General features: G+C 39.3%; 2 protein-coding genes across 5 annotated transcripts; one reads left to right on the forward strand and one right to left on the reverse strand.

The window, feature by feature from the left end:
• The first annotated feature begins 468 nt into the window (after positions 1-468).
• LOC103718578 (formin-like protein 8) lies at positions 469-13,300 on the forward strand. Its single transcript, XM_008807467.4, has 4 exons — positions 469-1,919; positions 2,031-2,230; positions 11,391-11,632; positions 12,070-13,300. Exons 1-4 carry the CDS (start codon positions 595-597, stop codon positions 12,844-12,846), a joined length of 2,544 nt encoding a protein of 847 aa, XP_008805689.3. The 5' UTR covers positions 469-594; the 3' UTR covers positions 12,847-13,300.
• Positions 13,301-16,469: 3,169 nt separating this feature from the next.
• LOC103718579 (syntaxin-61-like) lies at positions 16,470-27,475 on the reverse strand. Of its 4 annotated transcripts, none has more exons than XM_008807468.4 (8): positions 27,184-27,456; positions 26,121-26,195; positions 22,968-23,084; positions 22,567-22,680; positions 22,121-22,320; positions 21,378-21,468; positions 17,202-17,267; positions 16,470-16,707 (listed from the first exon to the last, which is right to left on the reverse strand). In XM_008807468.4, exons 2-8 carry the CDS (start codon positions 26,175-26,177, stop codon positions 16,597-16,599), a joined length of 756 nt encoding a protein of 251 aa, XP_008805690.2. In that variant the 5' UTR covers positions 26,178-26,195; positions 27,184-27,456; the 3' UTR covers positions 16,470-16,596. The 4 variants fall into 4 exon arrangements, 3 of the variants coding, with proteins under 3 accessions (XP_008805690.2, XP_008805691.2, XP_026664875.2); XM_008807469.4 differs by having other exon boundaries at positions 22,968-23,081; positions 27,184-27,448; XM_026809074.2 differs by having other exon boundaries at positions 16,694-16,780; positions 27,184-27,475.
• Positions 27,476-27,665: the final 190 nt, after the last annotated feature.

Genomic DNA, 27,665 nt, shown 5'->3' on the forward strand with positions numbered 1-27,665 from the left:
ATCTAGGAGAATTTGTTTTTTTTGGGCCACTCATATCTATCAAAAGGTGAAACTGCTGATTGAGTTACCTTTTATGCTATGCACCATAAAAAAATCAAATAAAAGTGACGACATTGTCATTACGATGATTCCATCTTGCTACTAGGTAATGACCAAACATCGTTCCTTGCTCTTTAACCCAATTGTCCTGAAAGGTTAAGAACCTTTACTTATCTCCGGGGAGATCAAGATCTAAATTTTAAAATACCCCTGCCCTGGGGTGGCCCGGTTCATGTTCTGTCTTCTGGGTTATACATCTGATCATCTCCCAATAATGAGTATGTAGACAACAGAGGATGCGATAAAAGTTGAACCAAAAATCTAAAAATAGACAAAATAGATTTTCATGCCACGTGTCCATTCGTAGGACAAAGCACTCCAACCAACGATAGCGAACTTACGAACCATATGGCGGCACCCTCTATCTGACGTCACTCCCTTACGCCGGACAAACCCCAGCTCTTGCCGTCCAAAGGGGCTTCCTCTCTCCCTTCTCTCTTCCGACATTCTCTCTCTTCTCTCTCCCTCTCCAAAACTAAGCCAAATCCCGAAGCCATGAGGCTCAATCCGCTGATCCCATTCTTGGCCTCACTCTCCCTCCTCTTCTCTACCGTCCGTTCCTCGTCCGACGGCCATGGAAGCCGCAGAGTCCTCCACCAGCCCCTCTTCCCCATCCAATGGACCCCTCCTCCTCCCCCTCTCGATTTCTCCGACCCTCCCCCTGCCCCCGCCGGTCAAACCCCGACTGCCACCGATGTTTCCGCCCCATCCTCCCCCTCCAATTCCCGTTCCACCACCACTAAAAACATCGCCATCGGCGTCTCCGTCTCCGTCGCCGCATTGGCCATTCTCTTCATCTCCGGCTTCCTCCTCTACCGCCACCGAATCAGAAGGCCGCCGGATTCCGCCAAACTAGTCGCCAGCGGAGGGCGGTTGCGAACACCTGGCCGCCCCGCGGCCACCGCCGCGTTGGAGGTTTTATACCTCGGGACGATGGAGCCGGCGAGCCGGCGGGTGAGCGGCGAGCGGAATGGATCGCCGTATCGGAAGTTCAGCTCGGAGCGGGTAGTGGAGGTGCACCACCCGAGCCCCGAGCTGCGGCCGCTGGCCGGGGCGCCGCGGCCGCCGCCTCTGCTGCAGCGGGGGCTCGTTCCTCCGCCAGTGGCGTCGTCCGATGATGCGACATTCTACAAACCGCAGCGGTCGTTGGCGTCGATGACTACTGGGAGCCCGAGCACTCCGGTGTCGCGCCAGAGCGTCCCACGCGTAGTAAGCGCCGGGAAGGACGTGCTGCTGGTGCTTACGGAGGACAGCTCTCCTCCCCGGTCCCGGAGAAGTTCTCCAAGAAGGCAGCTTTCTAATGGTTCGGTATCCGATGCCAAACAAATGATACCACCGATTAGCCAGCAGCCTCCGCCACCGCCGCCGCCGCCTCAACGTCCGCCCCCGCCGCCGCCGCCTCAACGTCCGCCACCGTCACCGCCGCCTCAACGTCCTCCACCACCACCGCCATCTCCTCCGAAAAATGAAAATATGGTCGGAATGCGGCCATCTCAGCCTCCGCCGCCGCCAGCTCTAGATGTTGCAGGGAGAAACAAACCGCCTTCAGACGCTCCTGCGGCGCCAATGCCAGCTGAACTATCTCAAAGGCGTCGGTTATTGAAGCTTTTTCCACCCAAACGTGCTCCAATTAACATCCCAATTCCTATCTCCAAATTTAGCAAGGGAGATGTCTGCTCTTCGTCACAGCCAGTTGATCGAACAGGAGATGATTTGGAGGGTGATGCGAAACCGAAGTTGAAGCCCCTGCACTGGGACCGAGTGACGGCGAGTTCGGATCAGCCAGTGATCTGGGACCAATTGAAATCGAGCTCATTCCGGTAAAGACTATATAGGCTGTAGCTTGTCCTAAAAATCTCATTTTTTTGTTCTTTTTTTTTATGTAAGCAAGCTCATTGCTCTTTGTTCTGCTTGTGTTTTCTCTTTGGCAGATTGAATGAAGATATGATTGAGGCTCTGTTTGTCAACAATGCCACAAATCTAGTTCCTAAAGACAGCAACAGAAGATTGGTTCTTCCGCCATTCAAGCAGGAGAACAGAGTGTTAGACCCAAAGAAGTCACAGAACATAGCAATACTCCTGAGGGCATTGAATGTGATGCAAGAGGAGGTATCTGAGGCGCTTTTAGATGGTGAGGGTTCTTATCCTCTGTCCTATTCATCGAGTGCTATTCTTCGCTCGTGTCATGCTGTTCATAAAAATAAAATAGGTAGCATCATTTTATATCTAATCTTGTGTCGGTTAGCAATTATTTTCTCTTATCTATTGATGGATGGTGATAGGTTGTCCGATGTCTTCATGCCAAAGCTGGGGGAATTCTTCCCATGTCACTGTATTTTGGAAAGAAGTTATTTTCAAAGTGACTGGAAATGTGTTTGTTTGTGATATAGTTCACTTGTTTCTATTAATTCAATCGTTCCTTTGAAGGAGAATGCAAAAAAAAAAAAAAATCCCTGAGTCTACGGTTGATGCATTGAAAGTTGAAGGCCAGTTTTAATTTCAATCTAAATTTCTTGATACTGGAGTTGTTGAAATTCAAACCACTTAGACCTTTTCATATCACATGATTTCCATTTGTGTGATATCATCAGTTCCTAGTTCCCTCAACCCACCTTTCTATGTCAACTTTACTACATCCCTTATTGATATCCAGGAGCCTTTATAAATGATATGTTTAATTCCATGAATGATATCAACATTTATACAACCTAGTGAAGGGCCTTGTAGTTCAGCATATGCAGTTTAACAGTCTCTAGGCAGCTAAACAAGTCAGCAACTTTTATAGAGGTTTAAGTCTATGATTGACATCTTTGCATATTCCAAAAACTGTTAGCTTAGTCAATTGCCACATCTCCCCTAAGGCTTGCCCCTGGAAGAGGTCCGGGGTTTAAATCCTGAGTATTGCTCAAAAAGATTGAACATTACATATTGTGAGGGCCCATGCGGGCGTGTGTTTAGTTCCATATCGGTTATTCACTAGGTAGATCTTGGGTACTTATACAGGATCAAAGAACCCAAATAATACTTTCCAGCTAGCTATTTTGGGTGAGGTCTCGGGTTGTTACTAATGTATCAAAGCAGACTTAGTTCATAACCTATGTAGACTAGAGGACACTGCAACACGAATTCATTGGAGCTGACCACGAGCCGATCCTTGTGCTTATGATTAGATTTGAATGAATTTGAATCCTTATCCTGACGAGGACATCGGGGCATAAATGGGGGGAGCATGTGAGGACCCGTGCGGGCGTGTATTTAGTCCCATATTGGTTATTCGCTGGGTAGATCTTAGGTACTTATACAGGATCAAGAAACTCAAATAATACTTTCCGGCTAGCCATTAGATTGTTACATATATATCTTCATCTCTAAAATTGACTTTACAATCAGTAGTTTGGTGCCATTGTTAATTATTTCGAAAAGTAGGTGCCAACAATATGATTATTTTGCAAGATTTTTTTTTTTATCAGTCATCCTCGAAGATTCTCCAGATTCATCCATCAGTTATTCTGATCTTCGAAAGATATCGAAATGCAGATGGAGAACCAGTAGACTTTTTCTGAATTTTACCAATATAGATTATCTATTTATTTAAGCTATTTTTAAGAAAGTGCTTATCAATATAAGTGGCAGAATGAATTTTTAGAACGTCATTGAGACCTTGTAAATCTCAGAAGTCCCATTGAAGAAACTTTTAATCATCAGCCAGAAACACCATCTATGCTCTCATATAACATCAGGTCTCCTTTTAGCAAGTCTGGGGTACAACATCCTGTAGTTTTGTAATAGACTCACAACATAGTCTAGGTCAATAGGAATGGAAATAACCTTGAATAATTTAGTCATTTAATAAAGGAGCTGAATAAATCCAATAATTAAGAAAACCTTATCAAAAAGGGAATAAGTTCATTTGTTTTGTTCTTTGATCTTCTTAGTATGCTTAGGTGATTATAACGTGCTGTAATTTGCTAGGGTAGAAAACAGAATGTCAAAAAGGAACAGAAACATAAACAGTGAGCATGTTGTGTTGACAGTGCATATGGAAATGTAAAGTGGATGAAAACGAAAAAGAAATAGAAATATCATAAGCTTAGTGGTTCTTAATGCTCAAAAGTTCATATATATTGAACATACCGTAACTATAAGTTGTTGTTATGTCATGTTTTTCAAAATTTTGTTTTTAAAGCATTTTTCATGATGTTTGTTCTTTTTGTTGGCAATTGCTTGACTAACCTGGTAGTAAAAGAACGTCCTTGCCTTCGGTTTAATTCCACAACCATCTCCAATTAACTTATGAAGACATTAAGCTTCTACTAAATCGAAACACACTACCTGAAATTTGCATTAAGTTCTGAGGGCTGTCTTGTGGCTTCGAAGTCTCAGTTTCTCTGCTATATTACTATTTTGAGGGAGAAATTTCCAGAAAGAGAGCAAATCATCTCTTTTTTTCCTTCAAGAGATGCCTGGGAGTAAGTTGGGTGAAGCGGTGTTTGTTAACAGGTCATCCAACATGTAAGGGATATTCTTCAAGGGTCAATTAGATGCCTTTAAAGCAGGGCTAGGGATCTAGATTTGGTCATTAAAGCCTGATCCCAGAGTAATGAAGAAAAGAATGAGAAGAGTATGGCCTCTAGTTCAAAGTATATGCGAATAGTTTAAACAATGCTTTTTTTCAAGAAAAGAGATCAAAATGGTCCGAAACATGGTTTTGGTCCTTAAGATTCCTGAATGCAATTAAATAAGTGTGATACACATGAATCAGTCAAACTTTAATGCATAAAGGTACTTTTTGACCATGTTTCGTACTCACACTGATTGAGCTAGCATGGCATTTGCTGTACAATGTGATTCTGTGCCAGTCATCTTCCTGATCATATAGTAGGGCTCCATATCAACCCAACTGGGTGCATGCTAAATTGGCACAGACTGGTATAGAACGTTGTGCACAATACAAAGGTACATACCTCTGTCTTGTGCCCATAACTCTGGCAATGTTTGCAGTTATATTATATGGACTATAAACCAATACAATAACTTCCATTCACTGGCACAGACTGATACAGACTAGCATGCAAGGTACATACATTCTTCTACGGTGCTTGTTCCTGACAACAACATACCATACAATCTGGTCCAGTAAATTACAACACCTGAATCCATGGTCTGAACTCTGAACTAACCAACATATTTGGTATGTACGCCTAAGATGTGAATGGTGACATTGCCCCAATGCATATTGTACATTAAAGTCTGGTTATTTCTATTTCAAACATGATCATATTTGTTCTTGCCTAATGCATTTTTTTGCCCCAAGGTTCTTACCTTTTAGGAGTCATAAAAATTCTTTTTTCTTTTAATCCACTTTGACATTTTGATCCTTATGTCTAGACTATATATCACTGAGATGATTTTATCATGAAGAGCAACATGATGGTATATTTCTATATTGTGTTGGCATTCACAGAATCTTCGATCTGCCATAAGGTGAAAGAGGATAGGGGGTCATAGGGATATTGTTGTATCCATTGTTTAGCCATGGATGTTTTAATGATATACACCTTCAATAGAATGTGATCTATCAAATAAAACCTAATTCTCAAGGTTTGAAGTTCTGACTACAATCTATATGAAACTTGAAAGTACCATGATTCGCAGTACCAATGCATACCATCCTATATTAGGCATACTGTACCATATGGTACCAAACTAAAAGTTGATACAGAGAGCATATCGAGTCTCGGTAGACTAAACTAACCCACGTACTGAGCGTATTGACACCATATCATCATGATTCTAGTACAAGATTCGGTACCGAGATGACGAACCTTGCTTAAAACTAAACTATGAGACTTAGTTTTGGTAAGTTTAGGTTGAAACGAACTAATTTAAATCAAGTTTTAGAAGTTTTATCTAGTTCTGTGAACTAGCCAAATTGTTCTATGGAGCTATTTTTTTTAATTATATTGGTACATACTAACATTATAATCTCTTCATTTTTGTTAGCATACTTGGATAACAAATTTATCCTCTGAGAAGTATTTCCTTAGAAGTCAACATTTCTATCTCAAATGATATCTCAGCCAAATTATTGGCTTGTATAGGTATTGAGCAATTACTAATATAAATCTATAGCATAGTTCGTCATTTCGGTACCAGACCCCGTATCGGTGCGACACTAGCACTGTATTGGTACGGTACAAAGTCTTTTCGGTATACCAAGGGTCAGTACGCCTCACATACTAGGTACCGGTACCGAACCAATATGATATGATACGTCCCATACCACCCGATTTAGGCCAGTATGGCGAACCATGATCTATAGTATATTTAAGTATATTATCTCGGCCACTATAGGCTGATAGATCCCGAAACATTGGCTAATACAATATCATCAGCCAGTATTCTCTAATCACCATTAAATTTTTTTAGAGTTTCTTTCTTTCTCCATTTTTCTTTTCCTCGAAGAGGCATGGATCTAGTAAGAAGCGTAGAGTCAACAATCTTTGACACTCACCATGCCTTATTGTGAACATAATGGGCTATGTGGATCTCATTGGACTTGATGGTGGCACAGTTAGCATAAGGCAAAGAGGTTCCCTCCAAGAGGCCCAAGACATAGGACTTTGCTACCTCATTAAGGGTGGCAAAGGTGGAGTTCTGGAAGCAAAATTTGCTTTTGAAGTTTTGTGCCATCTTCCGGATCAGCTTCTAGAAGGGCGCTTTTGAGGAACATATCTCCTCCATTGCTTCCATCCATGATGGTCCTTCTCCATGGTGCCCCTCATCAGAGTTAATTCTACCCCACTTTCATTTCTATATGTTCCAGATGGGTTCTTTAGTCTTGTCTAAAATTTGAAAAACCTATTTATCACAATATGCACTGTGGTATGTGCTATGTTGTACTATTCTATCTCAAGAAACCTTGAATAGATACATGGGTGTATTGTATTATGTTTTATACTGATACATGACCATGACACACTCATACAGTATTTTAATCCTTGATCTCATCAAACTCCATCCAAGATGAAAACAATGGTTTCTTACATAGATAGATAGATAGAGGCAAAGTTAGGAAGAAATCTTTGAGGAAAGAAAAGTAGACATAATAAAGGCATTGTTATTTGTAAAGCAATCCTTAATTATGTTTTTATCAAATCATGTGATATACTAAGTACTCTAAAATGCGGCATATGTGGCTATGTATGCAGATACGCTCCCATAACCACACCACATTGCCTATATACAGTTACTATATACGACCATATCGCATATGAGCTGAAAAAGGCGGTTTACATAGTATTATGCATATGTAGTTTGCTTAGCATTTTTGGGGCCACATGTAACACACCATCATATGGGCCCATGCGGATGAAGTAGGTTCAAGTTGATATTTAGGTCTGGTGTGGATTTCAAATGGGCCTAATTTGGATACTAATTATATTATATATTAATTATTCTATAACTATCCTTATTAGATGTCAAGTACTACATGGCAATTATTAATTGTTAGCTGTTATTGTCATCATTTATCCAAAAAACTATTGTCTTTATTATTTCTTTTATTATACTTAACATATTTTATTTATTTTTTTAAATATTAAAAATAGTAATAACATATTCACCCCCATATACCACTAACTACTTGCTTGATGGCATTACCTCTTACCTCTTGGGCAAGGGGGAGGGTTTCAATTCTAATTGGAGTTCGAGGGTTGGGTAGGTATGGTGTACACAAAGGTGGGGATTAGCCCCTCCTAATTTATTAAAAAAAAGGACAAATATACCCACATAGGTGGCTTGCATATTGCATATATACTATGCAATCCCGTGACCATCCACATACAATAGGTGTATTTTGAAACATTAGATATTACTAATGTCTCAGGTTCTAGTTTTGGCTGAGATCCTAGGTTTATCACACTTGTTTTTACTTTTTTGCCAAAACTAATCGCCACCCATATTAAATGTTATATCATTTCATCTCAGTACCAATCATGACTGAGATAACTATAACAACCAAGATTAAAACCAAGGTCCGCCATACCGGATCCGGTAGGCATACCGGTTGCCTACCGGACCGGTATGGTTCCGGTTCGTACCATGCTCCGGGCGGTACGGATCGGGAAGCTCTTCTCCACCGGAGCCGGGGAAGAAGAAGAGAACCAGAGAGAGCGCGGGGAAGAGAGGGAGGGAGACCACCTTCGGCCGCCATCGGAGAGCCGCGGAGGGGCGTCGGAGGCCGGCGGGGGGCGGCGAAGCCCGGCGGGGGGCGGAGGAACCCACGAGGGCGTGGTGGAGGCCGAGGCCGCGGCCGCATCCACTGTTTCGAAAGAAACAGGGGACGCGGCCGCGGTTTTAAATTTGGGGATTTTAAGTGAAGTCGGCAAATCGGTTGCGGCCGACTTCACTTAAAATTCCTAAATTAAAAACCGCGGCCGCGTCCCCTGTTTCTTTCTTTCGAAACAGTGGATGCGGCCTCGGCCTCCGCAGCGCCCCCGTGGGTTCCCCTGTCCCCCGTCGGGCTCCGCCTCCCCCCTCCGCGGCTCTCCGATGGCGGCCGAAGGTGGTCTCCCTCCCTCTCTTCCCCACGCTCTCTCTTTTTCTCTTCGTCTTCTTCGTCTCCGGCACGGAACCGGCCTGTACCGGTTTCGACGGCTCCGGCGTACCGGTAGCTGGCCGGACCGGTTTGTACCGGCCGGTACGGGCCGGTTTGGCATACATTGATTAAAACCTTTGTTAAAACTAGGCATAATGGCTGAAATTATGTAGAAAATTGGAAATAATTGGGAGTTTGGTTCTCATATATTCAAGAGAAAGGTAGCTTTTCTTAGATATGAGACTTGTTTGGGTCTTTGAGAGATCTTTTAAGCATAAAAGGGGTTTATGCAGTAGATGAAACTCCTCGAGTACTGGATTCACAAGATTCATGCTTTTGCTCGATCTTTGCTTAAAACTTATAGGCATGTAGATGAGATTTGTCTACTTGTAATATATTTTATACTTAATTATAAGTTATATGTAAGTGTTTGATATAATGGTAATGAATTATCAAATTCACATTCATATATAGTTTTTAGTTCCTCAAAAAAGCCATTGTGGGATTCATTGTACTGTCTTAGTGAAGGATGCCTTGGAGATTCCATATCCAATGGATGGCTGAACCCATAAATTCCTTTGAAAAACTAATCATGGTAGTTGTGTTAGTTTTGAAAGAATCTTCCAGCTACCAATCAGATGTACTACAAAGCAATTCTTTATCAAGGCTGGATTGGCATTCATCCATCCATAAAGTGATGTTGCAGCAATTAAATAGAGCAGTAGATTTCTTTCAAGGATTTGTAGATTTCAATGATGTTTCTTTTTAACTTCATTAAGGTCCCATCATGGCTATCCCATGCTGTAATACTATGAAATTTTGAGGAACAAGTTTTGGAGGAAAAGCAAGCAAAATATTTACCATTATAAAAATTTACACCTGGTGAGCATGATTGCATGCGTATATAGATAACAGAAAATTTCTCTATTTTGCAGACAAAACATTTTTTTTCTTCTTTTGATATCTTTTTCATATAGATAACATTTTTTTCTCTATAACAGAATATTTCTATACCATTTTTTCTCTATAACAGAAAATTTCGATACAATTATCTTAACTTATGAAAAGGCTTACAAGGAGGAATCAAACATGCAGATAGGATATAAAAATGTGAGTCTTATGTGCATTTAAATGTGCTCCTGCAAAACTGTCTCATGTAATTGTCAGAGCAAACTCAATGATGAAAGGCATATGAAACTATTTACATGAATTTCATTACAACTAATTTAAAAATCTCAGGTTTGATAAGAGGCCACCAAAGAAGAGCCACACGGCACCAAAGTATTTCACATAGAGAACTTGGATAGGATAATTGTATAGATAGTCAAAAATGTAACATATATTAAGATGGATCAAAGATATGAAGGAAAATTTTGGACAGCCTTTGGATCTTGCAAAATCAGCACATACCTATTTTGTCCAATCTAGATAGCTTTCTGGACTTATAGATTTCTGTATTTCCAAATAAGATCTTCACTAGCCAAGAATTGTTCAACTCCTAGGCTTAAAAACTTTCCTACCGTACTAATGACCTCTAGAGCAGTGATAGAAAGTGTGGAAGAATCCAAAGTAATTTAGAGCTGAGAACATGCACAAGATTATTTTAGAGGATCTGGGAGGATGTCTGCAAACCAAATTACTAAGGACAAGGGAAGAAACAAAAGAAAGCAAAAGTAAAAATAAAAACCAGCCCAAAAGCATTCTACCCCAGGACAAAACCTAAGACTGGACCGTATCCATTCAACCCACCTAGAACCACCGCAAATTTTAAATTCAAAAATTTGAAATTTGAAACTCAAAAATCATGGCAGAAGCTGTGTGCTGGACACCAATTAGTGTGGTCATGCTAGAGTCAATAATTGCAAATCCAGACATCATATTTTGGAGCTACTTACTTGGGTTTCATGGTCTGATTATGTTCTTTTAGGCCTTAACATGGTATGCTGTACCGGTCGGTATAGGTCGGTATCAGACGTACCGTAACCGTACCGATGGGTACCGGTATCGGTACGCCAATGTCGGTACGTCTGGCGTACCGCATACCGTACCATACCGACACTCGGTACGCCTATACTAGTGCGGCACCGGTACGGGGTTCGGTACCGGTACGGCGAACCTTGGGCCTTAATTTTGAATTAATTTGATCCTCTGCTTGTTTATGATGCTTTTGAAAAAAAGAAGTGCATACAACTCCAAGAAACTGAGATATCAGGAGTGCTTCACTCCAAAATATGCAATCCTTAATTCTTCCCAGGATGCAACTGGTACTTACCAGGAATACTGGCTTCTGACTTCAAGCAGAAGAATCATAGAAATGTTTGCCTAGTAGTACTCTGACACATAGGCTCTTGTTTAGGACAAGAAGAGTGCTTTATTCCCTGTACTTTATTGTATCTTGTTGTGCCATTTTATTCACCTGCTTTTCTAGGACCTTATTCTAGTCATCAGATGACTGATTTGTTCATGAAGATGATTTTGATTATCTAATGATTATCATCTTCTTGTGACAATTATCTATTAATATCATTTTTTAAATTTTTACAAGCAATAGGCTACTACCTTATAAACAAAATCTGTGACATCTCTGTTTTGCGAACTGTTTGTCTAAGTGGTGTTCTGCAACTTTCATTTATAAATCACACAAGAATCTACGTGTTAGTGGTAGAGCGGTTCTAATTGACACCTCTTACAGGTAATCCTGAATGTTTAGGTGCTGAGCTTTTGGAGACTTTGGTCAAGATGACTCCAACAAAGGAGGAAGAATTAAAACTCCGACACTACAACGGTGATATATCAAAGCTTGGGTCAGCAGAGCGCTTTCTAAAAGCAGTGCTGGATATACCTTTTGCCTTCCAAAGAGTTGATGCAATGCTATACAGGGCCAATTTTGAGATAGAAATCAATTACCTAAGGAAATATTTTGAAACTCTAGAGGTAAAAATGCTATTTCCTTAATGCTGCATCATTCTTCTTCATGGGAGCTTGTTTATAAGTAAGCATATGAATCTAAAAAACAGAAGGAATATAACATAAAACCTCTTTCAATTAAATTGTCCACATGTATATTCTTGTTATCGACATTTATCACCTCTTATTAAAACTACAGCTAACAGTGCACCATATACATAGAAATTTTTTTAGTATGAGATAACTATATGATCTACATCATATAGGACAGCATGAGCCATGGTTTTTTCAAAATTAGAAAAATAAAAATCTAATATAAGCACTGTTCTGAAATACGAAAGCTTTTCTGATTACAAATTCGTGCATTTATGATTGTGATCCTTTTAGCTTTCTGAACTAAAGAAAAAGAAGAAATTTTATTCTTCCATGCATCAGTCAGCTAATATTTTCTCAATATGCTTTAGGCAGCTTGTGAAGATCTAAGAAGCAGTAGACTATTCTTAAAACTCCTGGAAGCTGTCCTGAGGACCGGAAACTGGATGAATGTGGGCACCAAACGAGGTGAGGCAAAAACTTTCAAGCTTGATACTCTTCTAAAGCTCGCAGATGTGAAAGGGACAGATGGGAAGAAAACACTGCTCCATTTTGTTGTCCAAGAGATCATCCGATCAGAAGGATCAGGTTCTGAACCAACAGCAGAAGATCTTCCTAAAAATGCCAGGGAAGAGCAATTTAAGAAACAAGGCTTAAAAGTGGTTGCTGGGCTGAGCAATGAGCTTGGAAACGTTAAGAAAGCAGCTGGGATGGACTCAGACGTCCTGAGTAGTTACGTCTCAAAGCTAGAAATGGGGCTTGCGAAGATAAGGTCAGTCTTACAGCTTGAGAGGTGGTGCACCCAAGGTAAGTTCTTTGAGGCAATGAAAGTGTTTCTTAAGGAGGCAGAAGGAGAGATTGAGCGGGTTAAGGCTGAGGAGAAGCAGGCATTGGGCCTAGTAAAAGAGATTACAGACTACTTCCATGGGGATGCAGCAAAGGAGGAAGCCCACCCTCTTAGGATCTTCACGGTTGTGAGGGACTTCCTCTCAATACTAGATAATGTGTGCAAGGACGTGGGTAGAACGCAAGAGAGGACAATTATGGGGTCTGCTAGATCATTCCGCATCTCTGCAAGTGCTTCTCTGCTGGTTCTCCATAGGCATGAAGCACAGCAAGATGGAAATGCGGACGATGCTAGTCCGTGATAATATAGCAATGAGGAACATAATTGAACTGCCACAAAATTTATGCTAGGTGGATCTAATCAGCTGCAAAGTGGTGGCATGCCTTTTGAGAACATGTTTTAACTAGATGAGAGGAAAAACAAATCAAGTTATTGACATTAGCAGGTTCATATCTGTATAAAGGAAAAAATAAGCAATTCCACAGTTGTGGAAGGCGATATGTACATTTGTTCATCTCAGATAGAGGTATAGCACAAAGGAAGAGCATCGAGGAAATATAAATTTCACCTGACGGAGAATAGGAGGCATGAGCCATCTGCCATGTAATAAAGTTATTTACTGATAGTTGCAAATATGTTGTTCATCTCGTGTAATTATTCTCTACTTTATTGTGTACTGAAAGGAAACTGAGAATGAATTGCCTGAGCTTTCTCAATTTGAGAGCTGACAGGTGTTGTGCAGATAGTTTTCTATATTCCTTTGCTTTAATTCTTTAATCTTGATGTTGAGGAAGAATATATAGTATCATATGATTCTTGTGGTGCTTATATACTCTTGGGCCCTTCCACCTAAAAGCCTAGATTTTTAGACCGGATGTTAACATGGTATCAGTGCCTGGGTTGAGGAAGAATAGGTGCTTATAATATACTGTTGGTGCTTAAACCTTCATGTTCTCACTTGCTAAGGAACTTAAAGAACAAAGACCAGACCACAGATAGGAGTGGATCATGTGGCTTCGGTTAACCTACTTCTTGTGAGGTTTGGAGTGGGATTGGCAAGCCCCATCCCAAATTTTATTAAAGAATAACAGAAGGAGAAGAGCGGAGTTGCAAGGTCAAGGGAATTAGGAAAGATGAAGTCATAGCTTCTACCAAACCGGATCCAAAAAAGTTTACGCATTCAGAGTTGCAGAGAATTGTTAGAAAAACATAAAGCAGTAAGTAGGACTTATGGCTTATGGGTGACAACATTTATTTGATGAAGATCCTTGGAAGAATCCAGTTGGATTTTAAGCTTGGAGCTGTCTTCGGTGCAATTTTTCAAGCCACATTTTAACTCATATGAACAGGTAGCTTTTCTAGATCGCTCTCATGTGCCAATACTTTTTTTTTTTGCTAAAATATGCCAATACTTGAACAAGAAAAAGAAAAAACATTATAGGTTTATATATTGATTACTTTTATTTGCCAAGAATTTTATATGAGGTTCTACAAACTTATTTTTTCATGATGCTGCAAATCCATCATGAAAAACAAATCCATATACTAATAGAAGCTTTCATTCATCATCCTTGCCTATTCTATTCTAACAGAGGGTGTAGTAGAGAGAAAAGAGCTGCTGCAGTTCTCGTGAAGAACTTTAATAAAGAACAATGTTATTCCATTTTTATTTCAGGATCATTTCAGAGAAAAACCTTAGAAAACATTACACGCAGAATTGGAGTTCCATGCCAAAGTCAGATGGCAGCACTCCTAGATGCACAAACTACCACTTGTTTCCTCCATTAGTCTCTTGACCTTCCATGCATGCTTCTTCTCTTACACTTCTAGCTCCAAAGATGAGACTGGGACGCTGTCAGACAGCCCGGTACCGGCCTTGAAGGCGAGCTTCTCCGGCATGGAGTCATCGATGTACATCTCAACAACAGAGAGAGCTACAGCAACAGCCCGTCATCTTCTTCATCTTACGCTCTCCACAAAGGCTGTCCTCCATGCCTCCAAGGGGGAACAGACCCTTGGGGAGGCCGAGCTCTTCGAGCAGTTGGATGGACTTCTTTCTGCAGAGGTTATTACCACCTCGGCGCCCTCCCGTTAGTTCTCAGGGATGCGATGTTATCCTGTGGAAGACAGAGCCAAGCAAGGGCTTGAAAGAGGACGACGGTAGCTGTAGACAGTAAGAAAGCAAAGGGCTAATGACTGCGGGGTTGGGGAGACATGGGAGTATTTATAGATGGAAGAGTAGAGTTTGATATGGGCGTTTAATAATGCGAAGGGCAGGAGTTCTTTTAACTGAATTAGTTGGTACTCGGTAGTAAGCAGCAGTGAGAAACCGATTTCATATGATGACAAAAAAAGCCACTTTTGATGGACATTCTTTTTATAAAAAAAAATAGTAGATATTTTGTCGAATAATGACTTTTATGGCATAATTTTTTCATGGAGTCAAATCCACATGGTGATGGATTAGATTTTAGATTTAGCTCATTAAAAATCATATTGGTTGACTACAAGTCTAAAAAGAAGGCTGGGTCAATGTTTCTTACCATCAAAACAAGGGCTTCAACCTAAATCACTTTGGATCAAACACTTATATGAGCCTTATATGGAGAGCCTCAATTGGATTAATAACTCAGTTGCTTTTTAAATCTGCCATCACTCACAGGTTGCATCTTAACTATTAGAACTCTTTTCTAGTGACCAGCCATGGTTCGAGGTCAAGAGACTGTTTGCATGCTGGTGATAATTTTTTTTTAAAAAAAATTACGACCTAATCACCTAACTTTCAACAATTTAATAACTTCAGTGTGAAATACAGGCATAGGCCAACTCCGGAAGTCTCCACATTGAAGTTTCATGAATAACCATTCTAGTTTTACCAGACATTGTAGAATGTACTAATATACTCATTATAGTCATGAATCTTTAAAACAAATGGGTGCAACTCTCCAATTTTACCATTATATACACGCACATATGTATACATATAATCGATCAATAGTATTACGTTATTGTTATTGTAAACGGCAACCAAATTATTAGTAAGTAGCTTGTTTGACCCTAATTTCAAAATTCGGCTTGATTGATTATTCCACAAGCCAAGCAAGAGCTAGGCTTGGCTGAGTCAAGTTCAGCTTGATTAAATTAGAAATAAGAGTTATATCACAAAGTGTTCTAGTCATTACTTGTAAAAAAAAAAAAAAAACTTCAACTATTATGTTGAATGTGTGAGCATATCTCTGAAGGTCTTCAACCACCGAACTCTTAAAACAACCTACTCTAAGCGGCTTGAGTTTGACTCAAAAAATTAAATAATCTAACTTGAGCTCAACTTGGTACAAGATTAACCGAGTTTAACTGAGACCCAGCGCACTCGAGCTCAGTTCATACCCCTGCTTGTATATATATCCTAACACCATATAAAAGTAGCCATTTTTTCCAACTTTTCAGCTCTTGTAATATCGTTGTTAAGATTTCTCCCTTGGAAGCTTAAAGGAAATGATTCTAACTGTGGACCCAAAGGAGTTTGAGAGGAAAATTCTCTCCCCAAGTTGGAATTTGTAACAATATATGCTCGATAAATGTTTGACATCTTTCAGAAGCCAAATTTATAATGATTTCTTGTTATAACAAACTTTAATCTGTCTAGATTGAGATGTAACGGATATTCAAAGCATGAATACACATTAAGAAATATACATGAAATGTTCATATATATATATATATATATATAATAGGCTCCAAAAACTACACATAATTTTTTCACCAACCGATCCAAGACTCAAATCTTGTTCAGTAACCCATGCCAAATGGATGTTTGTCAATGCTGAGGATGCTGGTAGTGTCATTTTCCTTGTCGGTAACCCTATCTAGCTGCTCAAAAACCGAATTTACCTGTTCTTACATAAAAAGAAAAGGAGACATGGATGATCCTTCAGAACTCGGTTATTTATCCCAGACATATATTTATGGAGGTATAGTTTGTTCAGGAGCTTGACAAAGTTTTCCCAGAGTTATTTACAAAGTATATAATCACACAACTATCGCTTGCTTCCTAGGTAAAGAAAACCAGAACAAAAAGAACAATAAAAAGAACTATCAAGAACAGTATCATCATAATTTGTCCCTTTGCACCAGCCTTCTTCATAACCATGGCCACTTTTTTCTGCACAAGGATGCCATTATCTCCATCATTATACAAACTTCCACATAAGAAGATGAAGGAAAGATAATCGGTACTGCAAGAACACTAAAAGATAGTAAAAGGTTTCTGATTTTAATTGTCCAGTAAAACTACAAGGAATAAGGATATCCAGGTTTAGTATTAAAAATAATTTTAATCACCATAACATCAAAGAAAAGCGAATAAAAGAGATATACAAGATTTAACACAGCCAAATTGAAGTAATTGACGGGATGACAAACAGAATACTGGTAGATATTAGTACAAATGCATAAATTAAGAAGAACAAGAAAAGAAGAGATGGTTGTCGTCACTTCCTGGTTCCAAAAAAAAGAGTCAAAAAGATTAATAATGAAGGCAGCACCTCCAACTGCATGCAGTTCATACCACTAAATGCTTTTCTCTAGCAGAATCTAAGACACAAAAAAAAAAGAATATACAAGTATCTAATAGATAAACAAAATTGATGCGCCAACCTGAACAAAGCCAAGCCGATTTGAAGTAGTTTCCATGTCCACACTCATATCATCCAAAATCCTCTCCTGCATTACCAAACAAGCATCAAACTTTTCAATAAAAATATAATAAAGCAATACAAAGGAGACAGGCACAGATGCAATTTGCCTCTGATATCATGAGTTCAATAATAACCAGGGGTATTATATTTGGTAATCTATCTATTCTTTATTGTTTCTTTGAAGAAGCTTAGAAGAACTGAATAAAAATCAAAAAGAAACAAGATACAGATAATTAGAAAAATAACATAATCTTTTTTTTTGAAGGGAAATTCAGTCCAGATAATCAAATTTCGTCCAGAAACCACATAAGGTTAAAGAAGTTGAGAAATTTATACCGGGAGGGTAGAAAGAAACAGAGATAAGAATTAGAGGAAGAATAAGGGGAACAAGACAGGAAGAATGTTTGGAAAGGAGAAGGTGCAGGATTAAGGTAATATGGAAATAGTCCCCAAAGTTTTAACTCAATACTGAAAAAAATTATAGTTACACCCGGATTAAATAAATATAGGAGATAGGTTGTTACACATACAATTCAGTTTATCTACTAAATAAAATCCTTAAACAATATTTACTATAAGTTTTTCTCTTTAGCCTCTTTAATCAATTTTCTTCAAATCTGTCCCATCACAATGAAGGAGAAGCCCAAGAGAAGGGAAATAACAGTAATGTTTTATTTAAATAAAATCTTCATCAATGATATCCCCAAATGAAAAGCAGCAACCTCATGCACCAACAAATACTTGTATTTATTGACCTAAAAGATACAAAGGGTACCAACCAATAAAACTTGGGTAAATCTGTCCTAGCCGCCCCGCCAGATTTTTTCATGAGTGGGCTAAGGATTTCAGGCCCAACCATGATTCAAATCAAGCCATGGTTTGCTAAGTTTTGCTTAGCCATGCTTGACCAACTCGTTGGATGTCTTATATATCAAACATACATCTAATTATATAATAAAATATAAAATCCATAACATTATAAATCAATTTGGATGGAACACATTATAAATACAACAGTTATATCATTAGTTTTTAGAAACCAAAACATATTTAAACTTAAAATCTAAAACCTAAAATAAAAGTAAAAACAAGTGAGTAAAAGATGATGTTAGCACTAAACTTTTTGAGCCCTTTTCATTCTCCTTCTCTAGCCAATAACCCACCTTTTCCTCCATTCTCCCTGGCACTGACACTAGACCATCATCAACTCTGCCAATATATTGACTAGAATACAAGTTACATCTCTCCCTTGAGCACATCAAGGCCAGATTGATGTTGGTGGCCGTTAGTACCCAGCTTTCTCTCTCCCTCCACCTTCAACCACCCTCACCACCACCATCTCCATCCATGCCCAACCCCCCTCACAACTACCATCTTCATCTATCCCATGCCCCTTCTCCCCACCACCACCATTGCCTGACTTTACCACCACCACCAGTTTAACATTTCCTCTTTCCTCTTTTTCCTTCCTCCCTCCTCCATTCCCCCTCCCTCCCTCTCCCCTCTTTTCATGACTAAAAATAGTGGTGCATGTTGGATTAACCACAGTCCTGACTTACAAGCTAAAGCATGGATCATTATTGGATCAAGCTAAGTTAGCAGTCTAGCACAGGCCCAATATTTTGAAGCTGAGTCAGGCTTGAGCCAACTCATTGTTCCTTGCTATGGAACCATGACCCAACCTAAACCCATCTTAGTCCAATCTATACTCATGTATACAATTGTATAAGCCTTAACGTCTAGAACCGCTTGCACATCAAGCAATATTTGGAGACAATCCCTAAGCTTAGCCTACTCAAATTTGCAAAACAAAAAGCCCAATCCAAGACCTATTAATAGTGACAGCAAACACCATCGACTTACCTATTACCTATAGCAAGAATGTTAAACATGATAAATAAATAACAGGCGGCTAACTTTTCAATCAGTAATAAAGTATTAGTTCGACAATATCCATTTAAATACTTATGCAGCCATATGATTCATGTGACTCTTTAGAATACAGATAATCATGTCATATGATTTTGAATTCTTAGGTGTGCAATATTTAATATGTAAAAGTAGTGAAATTATAGGTCACAATCTAATAAACAAGTTATATAATTGTCTGCTTCTTTTGAGGGTATTGTATAATCTAAAATGTATTGCCTAATAAGGGTTGAATGGAGACCTGCACCTGCTTATTTGGAGGCCTAGAGCTAGACCACAGGCTACAAGTCAAGCTATAGGCCCTTGCAACTCGGCCTTAAAAGCCGCATCTCAATTTGTAACCAAAATGGCTATGAATAAAGCTGTAGACTCAAGGCGGGCTCTCCCCAAGCCCTAACCATTGGTATCTTCTCTCCTGTAACCCCCCAGTTCTCCTCTCCCTGTAACCCCCTGGTTCCCCCATCCACCTACTAAGCCATGCCCTCCTCCCTCTCAATCTACCCACTCACCCCTTCCTCACCTCCCTCGCCCCACCGACCTCTGGTCCTCCACCCATCTCCCTCACCTTCCCCCCTACCCTGCCTCTGCCTCATCTCCCTCAGCCCATCAGACCTCCACCCATCTCCATCACAAATCTCAGCTTCCCTCTCCCTGACCAGCCTTTGCCCGGTCTCCCTTCCCCTGTTGGTGCCCACACCATCTCCCTCACCCATCTCACCTTCCCTACGCCACCTAACATCCACCCATTGCCCTCCAAACAGAGGGGATTGAGTCATATGAAACTCAAATAAATGCACTTATCCAACTGAGCTGTAGTTTATTAAGTTGCAGGAAAACACTAGCCACAAGGCTTGAAAGAATCCCTAAATAGGCATATTTGATACAGCACCCAATCATTTTGGGTAAGTGACCGATTTCGATAGCTCCATCCATTGAAAAAGGTTTTTCTCCCTTAACAGCATGATTGGGAACCTTTTTCCTCCCTCTCTTTTCTTATCTTCTTTTCTTTCATCATCTTCAACACTATCTAGTACTATCATTACATACTCCTATCTTGCTATTTATATACATATTCAAGCCTATTCTCCCTCCTCCTCCTAGGGCAAATAATAAAGTCTATCCATGAAAACTTAACCTATCGTTGCTTAAGTCAGCATGCTTTTTATTGTTTATGAATATTATCGTATGTTAAAAAAGGCTTGTTTTTGAAAGAATATCGTTCCAAATACGAACCTAGTAACTCATTCTATTGGTCATCTTTGTCTTCCATGGTTACTTTCCCAGTTGTCTTTCTTCAATTCATAATTTTTACGTATACTTACCTTGGGATTCTAGTGTTATGAACATTTCCTAGGTTGGCATGATGATTTATCAAAAAAATAGACCACGAATGATCTCACGTTTAGCCACTAAATAGGCAAGGCCCTCAATTATAGACTTGTAAAGGATGTTCCACAATTATTTACAGTTAGGTGGCCCTGTTCATAAAATGGAGCAACTTTCCTGACTTCCAATAATATCCAATCATATCTTCAGATCCGAAAAGAAACTTCTGACTTCAGAATACAATGTTCTTTACTGCATTAATAAGATTGGATGGTAAGAAGTATCATAGAAGTCTATCTGACATAGGTAAATTGGCTCAGCATGTTAGCTATGGACCTTTCCTCACAAGATGGATGAAGATTTACGAAGTGACAGATTTGTTCTGAAAGTAAGAATTCACAAGATGGAACTAGTCATTGGCTCAAAATGGATTCCAAAAACCTGCTAGTGGATGGATTAATGGTAGTTCCAAATCTGCTTTAGGTGTGGATGAAAAAAGGAACTCGAATGCTAGCAATTGAGATATGTATAAAACCAAATATGCCAATTTTATCTTATTTTATTTAGAAAATGGGAAAAAATCTCATGTTTGTTAGATAGTTTATAAGGAATATATCATTCCATTGCACCAAATGATCAGGACAGTTTTGAATAAGTTTTGCAGTCAACATGAATTTACTCCTCATCTCAAATTACTATAGTAACAGCTAATCAATCATAACCTCTAAGCAAAGAAGGTTAATAAGGCTACATTATCATAATCAGTCGGTTAAGCAGTCTTTGGTTACCAGTCCTCTTCTTTGCTCCTTTCTGATAGCGGGAAGGTTGAGTCCATACCCATAAATTGTAACAAAATCTAGCACGTTTTGTGAAACATCACCTGTCCAATAAGCTCTTCATTTATAGTAAGCCCTACATCTCCAATTCTCTGAACACTTACACTTAGATCATCTAGCTCCTCATCTTGTTGCCTGCAGCATCACTTGGCTGGCATCAGAAATCTAGTACAAATACATTTACAGATTAAAAGCACCTAATTTGAAGAACCAAGTGCCTTAATCATTCAAAAAAAATACTCTTTATTCCTCTCCATAATTTCACCATGATCATGGGTCCATGGTTTGCAGCTAATTTCCATGTCACAAAGGAAACAAAATCTACAAGCAAATGAACTACAAGATTTTAAAAACATTTTCAATTCTTTGTGGGGAATATCTGTATGTCTACCCCTCCACACCGTTTTAGCATTGAACTAGCCTAAGATGGGAAGAACCATATCTCATCTGGTTGAAGGAACCTTGATAGCTTATTTGTTACTTTCATATTTCCCAGAAGTATCTTGATGGTCGTTCATCAATTTGAAGAGTTTATTGGCTATTATTATTCAAATCTATATACCAAAGGTTACTACTTTATCGGCATCCAACCCACATATACTGTGGTGGTAGAGGAACACTAAGGACAACTACTAGCCCCAGAAAAGGAACCCTTCTCACAGATTAATGGGAGAATTTGGATGGAGGGGTGACACAATGTACTTTTGATGTGAAGCAACATACAAGTGGATAAATCGAGCTTTTTTGTCATGGAAAAATGAATAGAAGAGTTGGAAAACAATAATACTTAATAAGGAGCATCTGTCGATCTGATTCTGCAGATATAAAATCATCATTGTCTTCAGCAGCATAGTTGTTTGATCTTCCTGCTTGAGAAAAACCAACATTTGGAAGCCTCATAAGCTCCCTATGCATCCCACCGGAACCCAAGTTGATTGAGTTGCTTTTCTTCCTTCCATCTTCTAGAGCTTTTCTCACAGTACCCACCTAATAATTACTACATTCGTCAAAATATCCAAGAAACCTCTAAACAATAAATCACAAAAGATTAATCAGCATTCCAAAATCACAGTCCAAAATGAATTCTCCTCGCTCAACTTACGAGCTTTATATTAGATTTATGCAAATGCAAAGAAATAACCAAGGTAAAAGATATAAGAAACAAAAAGGCAGTATTGCAGAAATATATTTGAAGGTTTATTAAACTAGACCTCAGTATGAAAAATATAGCACCTGAATACGAGCAATATTTGTCCATCTCCTCCTTTTGTCAAGCTCAACTTCATCGAGGCCATACCAAGCTGGATCACTTGCAGCAACTGCAATTGCCTTATCCAGTTCATCTACCTTTCTATAGGAAAAGTACTAGTTTAGTAACTGAAGCAAGCAGTAAGATGGAACTGATATGAAGGTTTTGTCTTAACTAATAAGGGATTAATGCAGATAGATGTACGCTTAAATTGGAATAAATGATGTCTCCTGCAATTTGTGGCTGCACTTGCTTCTTTATTTCTTCATAATCAATGTTTCTATGGTAAATTGATGAATACTCTAAATTTAAATGATTTAGTAAAGACCATCTGAAACCTTTGACAAGCATTACGGAATAACTTTGGTAGTGTTGGTCATGATACCTGCCATTTAATGCTTTCGCAGTTGGCAAGTAGCTGTTTAGTTAGATGAAGATGCTCTCCACTGTTATAAGGGGTCTCTTCCCATTGGCGGAAACTATCGTGCAGCTTATCAATCTGCCAAAAAAAGTGAACATTAACTTAGGTCTTCACATCTCATATCATGGACAACAATGTAGTAAGCTGGGCTGCTAAATATCCTTACGGGAAGAAATTCAATATGTCATTGATAGCTAAAATAAAGCATTTTCTTGCACACCACCCATGAGAAGTTTAAGATTAGAAAATGAAGTCACAAATAAAAATAAATGTCTAAAAAGTAAACAAGTTTAATTACACAAAAGACATTTATGGTAAAATAAGGTTGTCCAGCAAAGGAACAAATTTAAGTATCGAGAAATAAAAGATAATTATAAACAACTATCCTTGTTACATCTGTTTGGTTTCAGTTTTGCACATCCTACTCCACGGCTGAGAAGAGGAAAATGTAGCTGATCTTTAAACTAAAACAAATTTCTCCTTTAAAACCTCCAAAGATGCATCTCCACCTAATCACTCTACTTAAATATCATTTCACATATCCTTATTTCTATCTCCAGCCACTTGCATTAATGCAACGAAGATAGTAAAAAAATTTGAAATCCTACCCTTATTAATTCCAGCTGCATCTTTTCAAAATAATTTTAGACTGTATTTTCTACTGTTTCACCACAAGTTGAATCTAACAGTATCAGCAATCAATGCTGCACGAAGGGCCATACTAAAAAATTTACCAATTAAAGCATTCATAAAATGTTTAAAAAATTAAATAGAGTGGGGATGTATAGCTGATCTCTGATGCAGATTTTTTTGCTGATAACCCCTTTCCACGCTATCAGTTGAATGAACTGTCAGCAGCTCCATTTGGCTCAGCAGAGTCTGTTCAATTAGTAAAAGGCAGGCTAACACAAGGGATCTAAACTCTAAATGGTTTTTAAGCCCAAGATAAAGCCAAACAGTGGCTTGCTTCAACTTGGCTAAATTAAGCACGATATATCATATTGATTACAGACATATAAGAATACATACACATACATGAATGAGGCTAGGTACATATGTACACACCAATTATTGCAGTGCCGGTACCGTGATCTATGCTAGTCAAGTATGGGGTTCATATGGTGCCATATTGAAACACGGTACGCGATGCTGGATCAGTCAAGTATAAGCCGACCACCGACTTTACCTCCTTCACAAAAGCCTCCCAAATATCCTATTTGGCAGTCTTTCCTATGGTAGAGAAAGGGGAGGTTCCCCAAAGAATGCAATGCCAAGGGTGTGATAAGAACCTGAAAGCCATCAAAGGCAGCATCTACTAAGTTGGTGCAGACAGGGTCAGCCCAACCCTTAGCCTAAGGCCCCGGCCCAAAAAAGGCCCACGGCCTCAAAGACAAAACAGAAAGAAAAAAAGGCCCCTTTAGTGAGTTCGCCTTAGGCCGGCCCACTGCAAGGAAGACCTCAAAGACAAAACGGAAAGAAAAAAGGCCCCTCTTAGTGAGTTCGCCTTAGGCCTCCAAATGCATTGAGCCGCTCCTGGGTGCAAATGTAGGCGACGATGTTGGAGGCATTAGGCAAGCTCGATGGAGTTGGTTGAAGAAGCAACAGAGATGGAAGGAGAGGGGAAGGGGGAGAGAGATCGGCAAGGGTGGGATGCTTGCAAGAGAGAGGCAAGGAGAAATTAGGATAGCGAGGTAAGGAAAGATTGAGTTGTTAGGGTTGGGATTGGGCCATCAGGAAGAGGTTAAATAGGAAAAGAACTACTTTAGCCCGATTCAACCTTGGAACCACCCGAAACCACTCAAAACCGAAGCAGCTCATGCCACAACCCGGTTCATCACATTTCGTCCTTGGGATCAAATCGTGATCTTGATCCATCCCAGTTCTACACCGGTTATGTTCAATACGCACCGAACTGCTCATTTGAGCAAACCTTGGACAGCACAAATAACTATTACAAATCAACAATTATTTTTTTTTATATTAGATTTTTTCATATAACAAGGATATCTAATTTTAAATTGAGACAATGTCAATCTTATGTGCTCAAGAACTTGTTGAATAGAATTTATCTTATCTATTAAACCAAATGTCTATGTTTCATAGTTTAAGATGCATTTCATGCACTAGCTTGAGATCTAATAGCTAGGGTTACTCCTCCATGAGAAAATGTAGCAGACCATCTTGGCACCTAAGTGTCTGTATTTTTTGGTAGAACAGCTGAGATGTTGCTATGAAGAGGGATGTGGGATAAAGGAGCATGAAGAGTGATGGAGCCCTTAACAAGCTGCTTGTGAATAGAGGAGGTTCAGAATATTAATAAAATCAAGATGGATGCAGAGATTCGGTCTTCAAACTATGATTGAGCAAAGCTTGCAATGCCCAAGACCACCAGTCAAATTTAAAGCCAAACATGCAGTGCAAGTGTGGCTTATAGGAAATGTCCAGCCTATCGCTTCTTGAGCCCATAGCCAAAGCTGTTATCACAGGCATTATAAACATTTCAACATAAATCATTCCTGTTAGGATTTGCAAAAGGATCAAGAGGTAAACAAGGAAACAGAAAACTTCTCAGTGTTAAGGACAGTCAAGTAGAATACAATTACATGGTGGAAGTGGATAATGATAATATATAGAACAACCCATATCCAAATAGTTGTCTTTAGCTCCTACATCACCATTAGTTCTTGTCTAGGTTCAAGTAATATGAAACTGAAAGTGGCTTTAGACTTCTCATCCACATCATTACTTTCTTCCTTTCTACCGACCTTTCAGCCTATATATAAGTGACCTCCTCACTAGGGCCACCTTTGGCGTATGCTTTACATGGTTAACAAGCTTAGACATTTTCTTCAACTTTATTCTGTTTTGATGTCACTCCCATGCTTCCATTAACATATATCTAAGTCCATTCTTCACAGTTTAAACAGAATTCCACCTCGATAACCTTGCTTTACATGCATTTTATGCTTTCATGCCTTTCACTCACTGTTTTTCCTTTTTGGCTTTTATGATATTTCTCCTTACTCCCCTTGGTTAACTCTATTCATACATGCAACTAATGCTAACAAACCAATCTTACTTCAAACACACTAAAGTAGATAGAAAAACATGACTTACAGATTCCTGAATTTCATCTTTAACAATATAAAATGGATCTTGAGCAGAAGTCATCATGCTTTCACTGATGTTCTCCTACATGGATCAAGAAATATCAGTACCAGTTGAAATACAGAAACTAACTAAGACATGAGAAAACACATTTCAGTAGTTAGCAAATGAAACATGGCATCCCACCCACAAAAATAACAGGCCCTACAAACAGGGATGATAGACAACTCTCAGGAAGCAGATAACCCAAAGAGGGAAGAAAGAAAGAAAAGGTTCATGAAACATGCACTATATGAGAAAGTATAAACCAACACATGACAACTGCACCAGAATGCTTCCAACTAATATTTGGGGTCACCAAAGCACCCAAAAGTCATACATAGTCATTTGCATAAATCATAACTCTAGTAACGCTTACTTACTATATGCGTCAATGTTTTTTAGTAATTAAGTCAGGGTTCATTAAGAGAAGCAAAGAATATAATACTGGGTTCAGTTATGCATGTGAACAGATTATGACATGCTTCTGAAATCCAATAAAAGCCTTCAATACCAACAGAAACAGCAAATATCTCTAGTCTCTTTGGTGATATCATGCATAATGCTTGACGGAGATGTATATGGTATCGATTATTTTATTCTCTTGCATCAAGTTGGAGGTTCAGGTGCAGTTACAATTTAAGGCTCTCTCTCTCTCTCTCTCTCTCTCTCTCTCTCTCTCTCTCTCTCTCTCAGACGCATCAACATGATGGCTCTTCGAAAAAATGATGCATGAAGATGTTAAAACTATCAAACCTAATGATTTGTGCTCCCATATGAAACTTTGTTAACTCTTAGGAGTCACCACAAATCTCTAATTTCTTTTCCTGCCACTTCTCTTTTGGAAGCATGCCCATTCATAGTGACACAAATTTTCTAAAGCAAGCATCAAGATGAACATCCCTGATATTGATCGCTTCCTATCCATCAAGAATTCAACAAAGTGCATCGAGAATTTTGATTCAGACCACAAGAACAAAACAAAAAGAAACGAAAGAAATGAAGGGAGAAGAGAGAGAGAAGGGGTCGGCACCTGAGAGCAGCGCGCAAGGCAAAAGGAAGCGGACGCGGGAGGACGGTTACATCCTTTTCTTAACTCTTAATCTCTTATTATCACGATCGGCTCGCTTCCTTGCCGACTTCTCCCTCAATCGTCCAGCTTGATGAACCCCTCTCTTAATTCTCTCTTTCTTAACCCTCTCTTTCTTCCCTCCCACTCCCATCGTTATGACCACCTGGAGAAGTACGAAAAATGTGACGTCTTCCCGACAAACTCTTGCGTTGCCTTTTCGGCTTCATTCCTTCGGCCAGGATGCCACCGCTGGAGCTGGCTGTCCTGTGGGCTTCGGTCAACCGACTTGCGTTTCCAACCTTCAATCTAATGAAATAACTTTTTGTTCCAAACAGGATGTAAGATTTGGATTCTCATGCAGTGAAGTCTTAAACTGTATTGGCCTCCTCATTTACCTCACCATTTTGTAGGTCGCCAAAAACAGTAAAAGTGTGCTTCATGCG

Source organism: Phoenix dactylifera, unplaced genomic scaffold (assembly GCF_009389715.1).
Source record: "Phoenix dactylifera cultivar Barhee BC4 unplaced genomic scaffold, palm_55x_up_171113_PBpolish2nd_filt_p 000626F, whole genome shotgun sequence".
In the NCBI taxonomy this organism is placed as follows: Eukaryota; Viridiplantae; Streptophyta; class Magnoliopsida; order Arecales; family Arecaceae; genus Phoenix; species Phoenix dactylifera.

Bases quoted from the DNA above. Each gene is read 5' to 3' on its own strand.
- LOC103718578 (XM_008807467.4), top strand. From the start codon at position 595: ATGAGGCTCAATCCGCTGATCCCATTCTTGGCCTCACTCTCCCTCCTC. The intron at 2,231-11,390 runs GTGAGGGTTCTT...CACCTCTTACAG, and splicing joins ATCTGAGGCGCTTTTAGATG to GTAATCCTGAATGTTTAGGT. The intron at 11,633-12,069 runs GTAAAAATGCTA...AATATGCTTTAG, and splicing joins AATATTTTGAAACTCTAGAG to GCAGCTTGTGAAGATCTAAG.
- LOC103718579 (XM_008807468.4), bottom strand. From the start codon at position 26,177: ATGATGACTTCTGCTCAAGATCCATTTTATATTGTTAAAGATGAAATT. The intron at 21,469-22,120 runs GTATTATTGTTT...GTGATGCTGCAG, and splicing joins CGACAGATGCTCCTTATTAA to GCAACAAGATGAGGAGCTAG. The intron at 17,268-21,377 runs GTGATGTTTCAC...TTGGTAATGCAG, and splicing joins ATGAAGAGCTTATTGGACAG to GAGAGGATTTTGGATGATAT.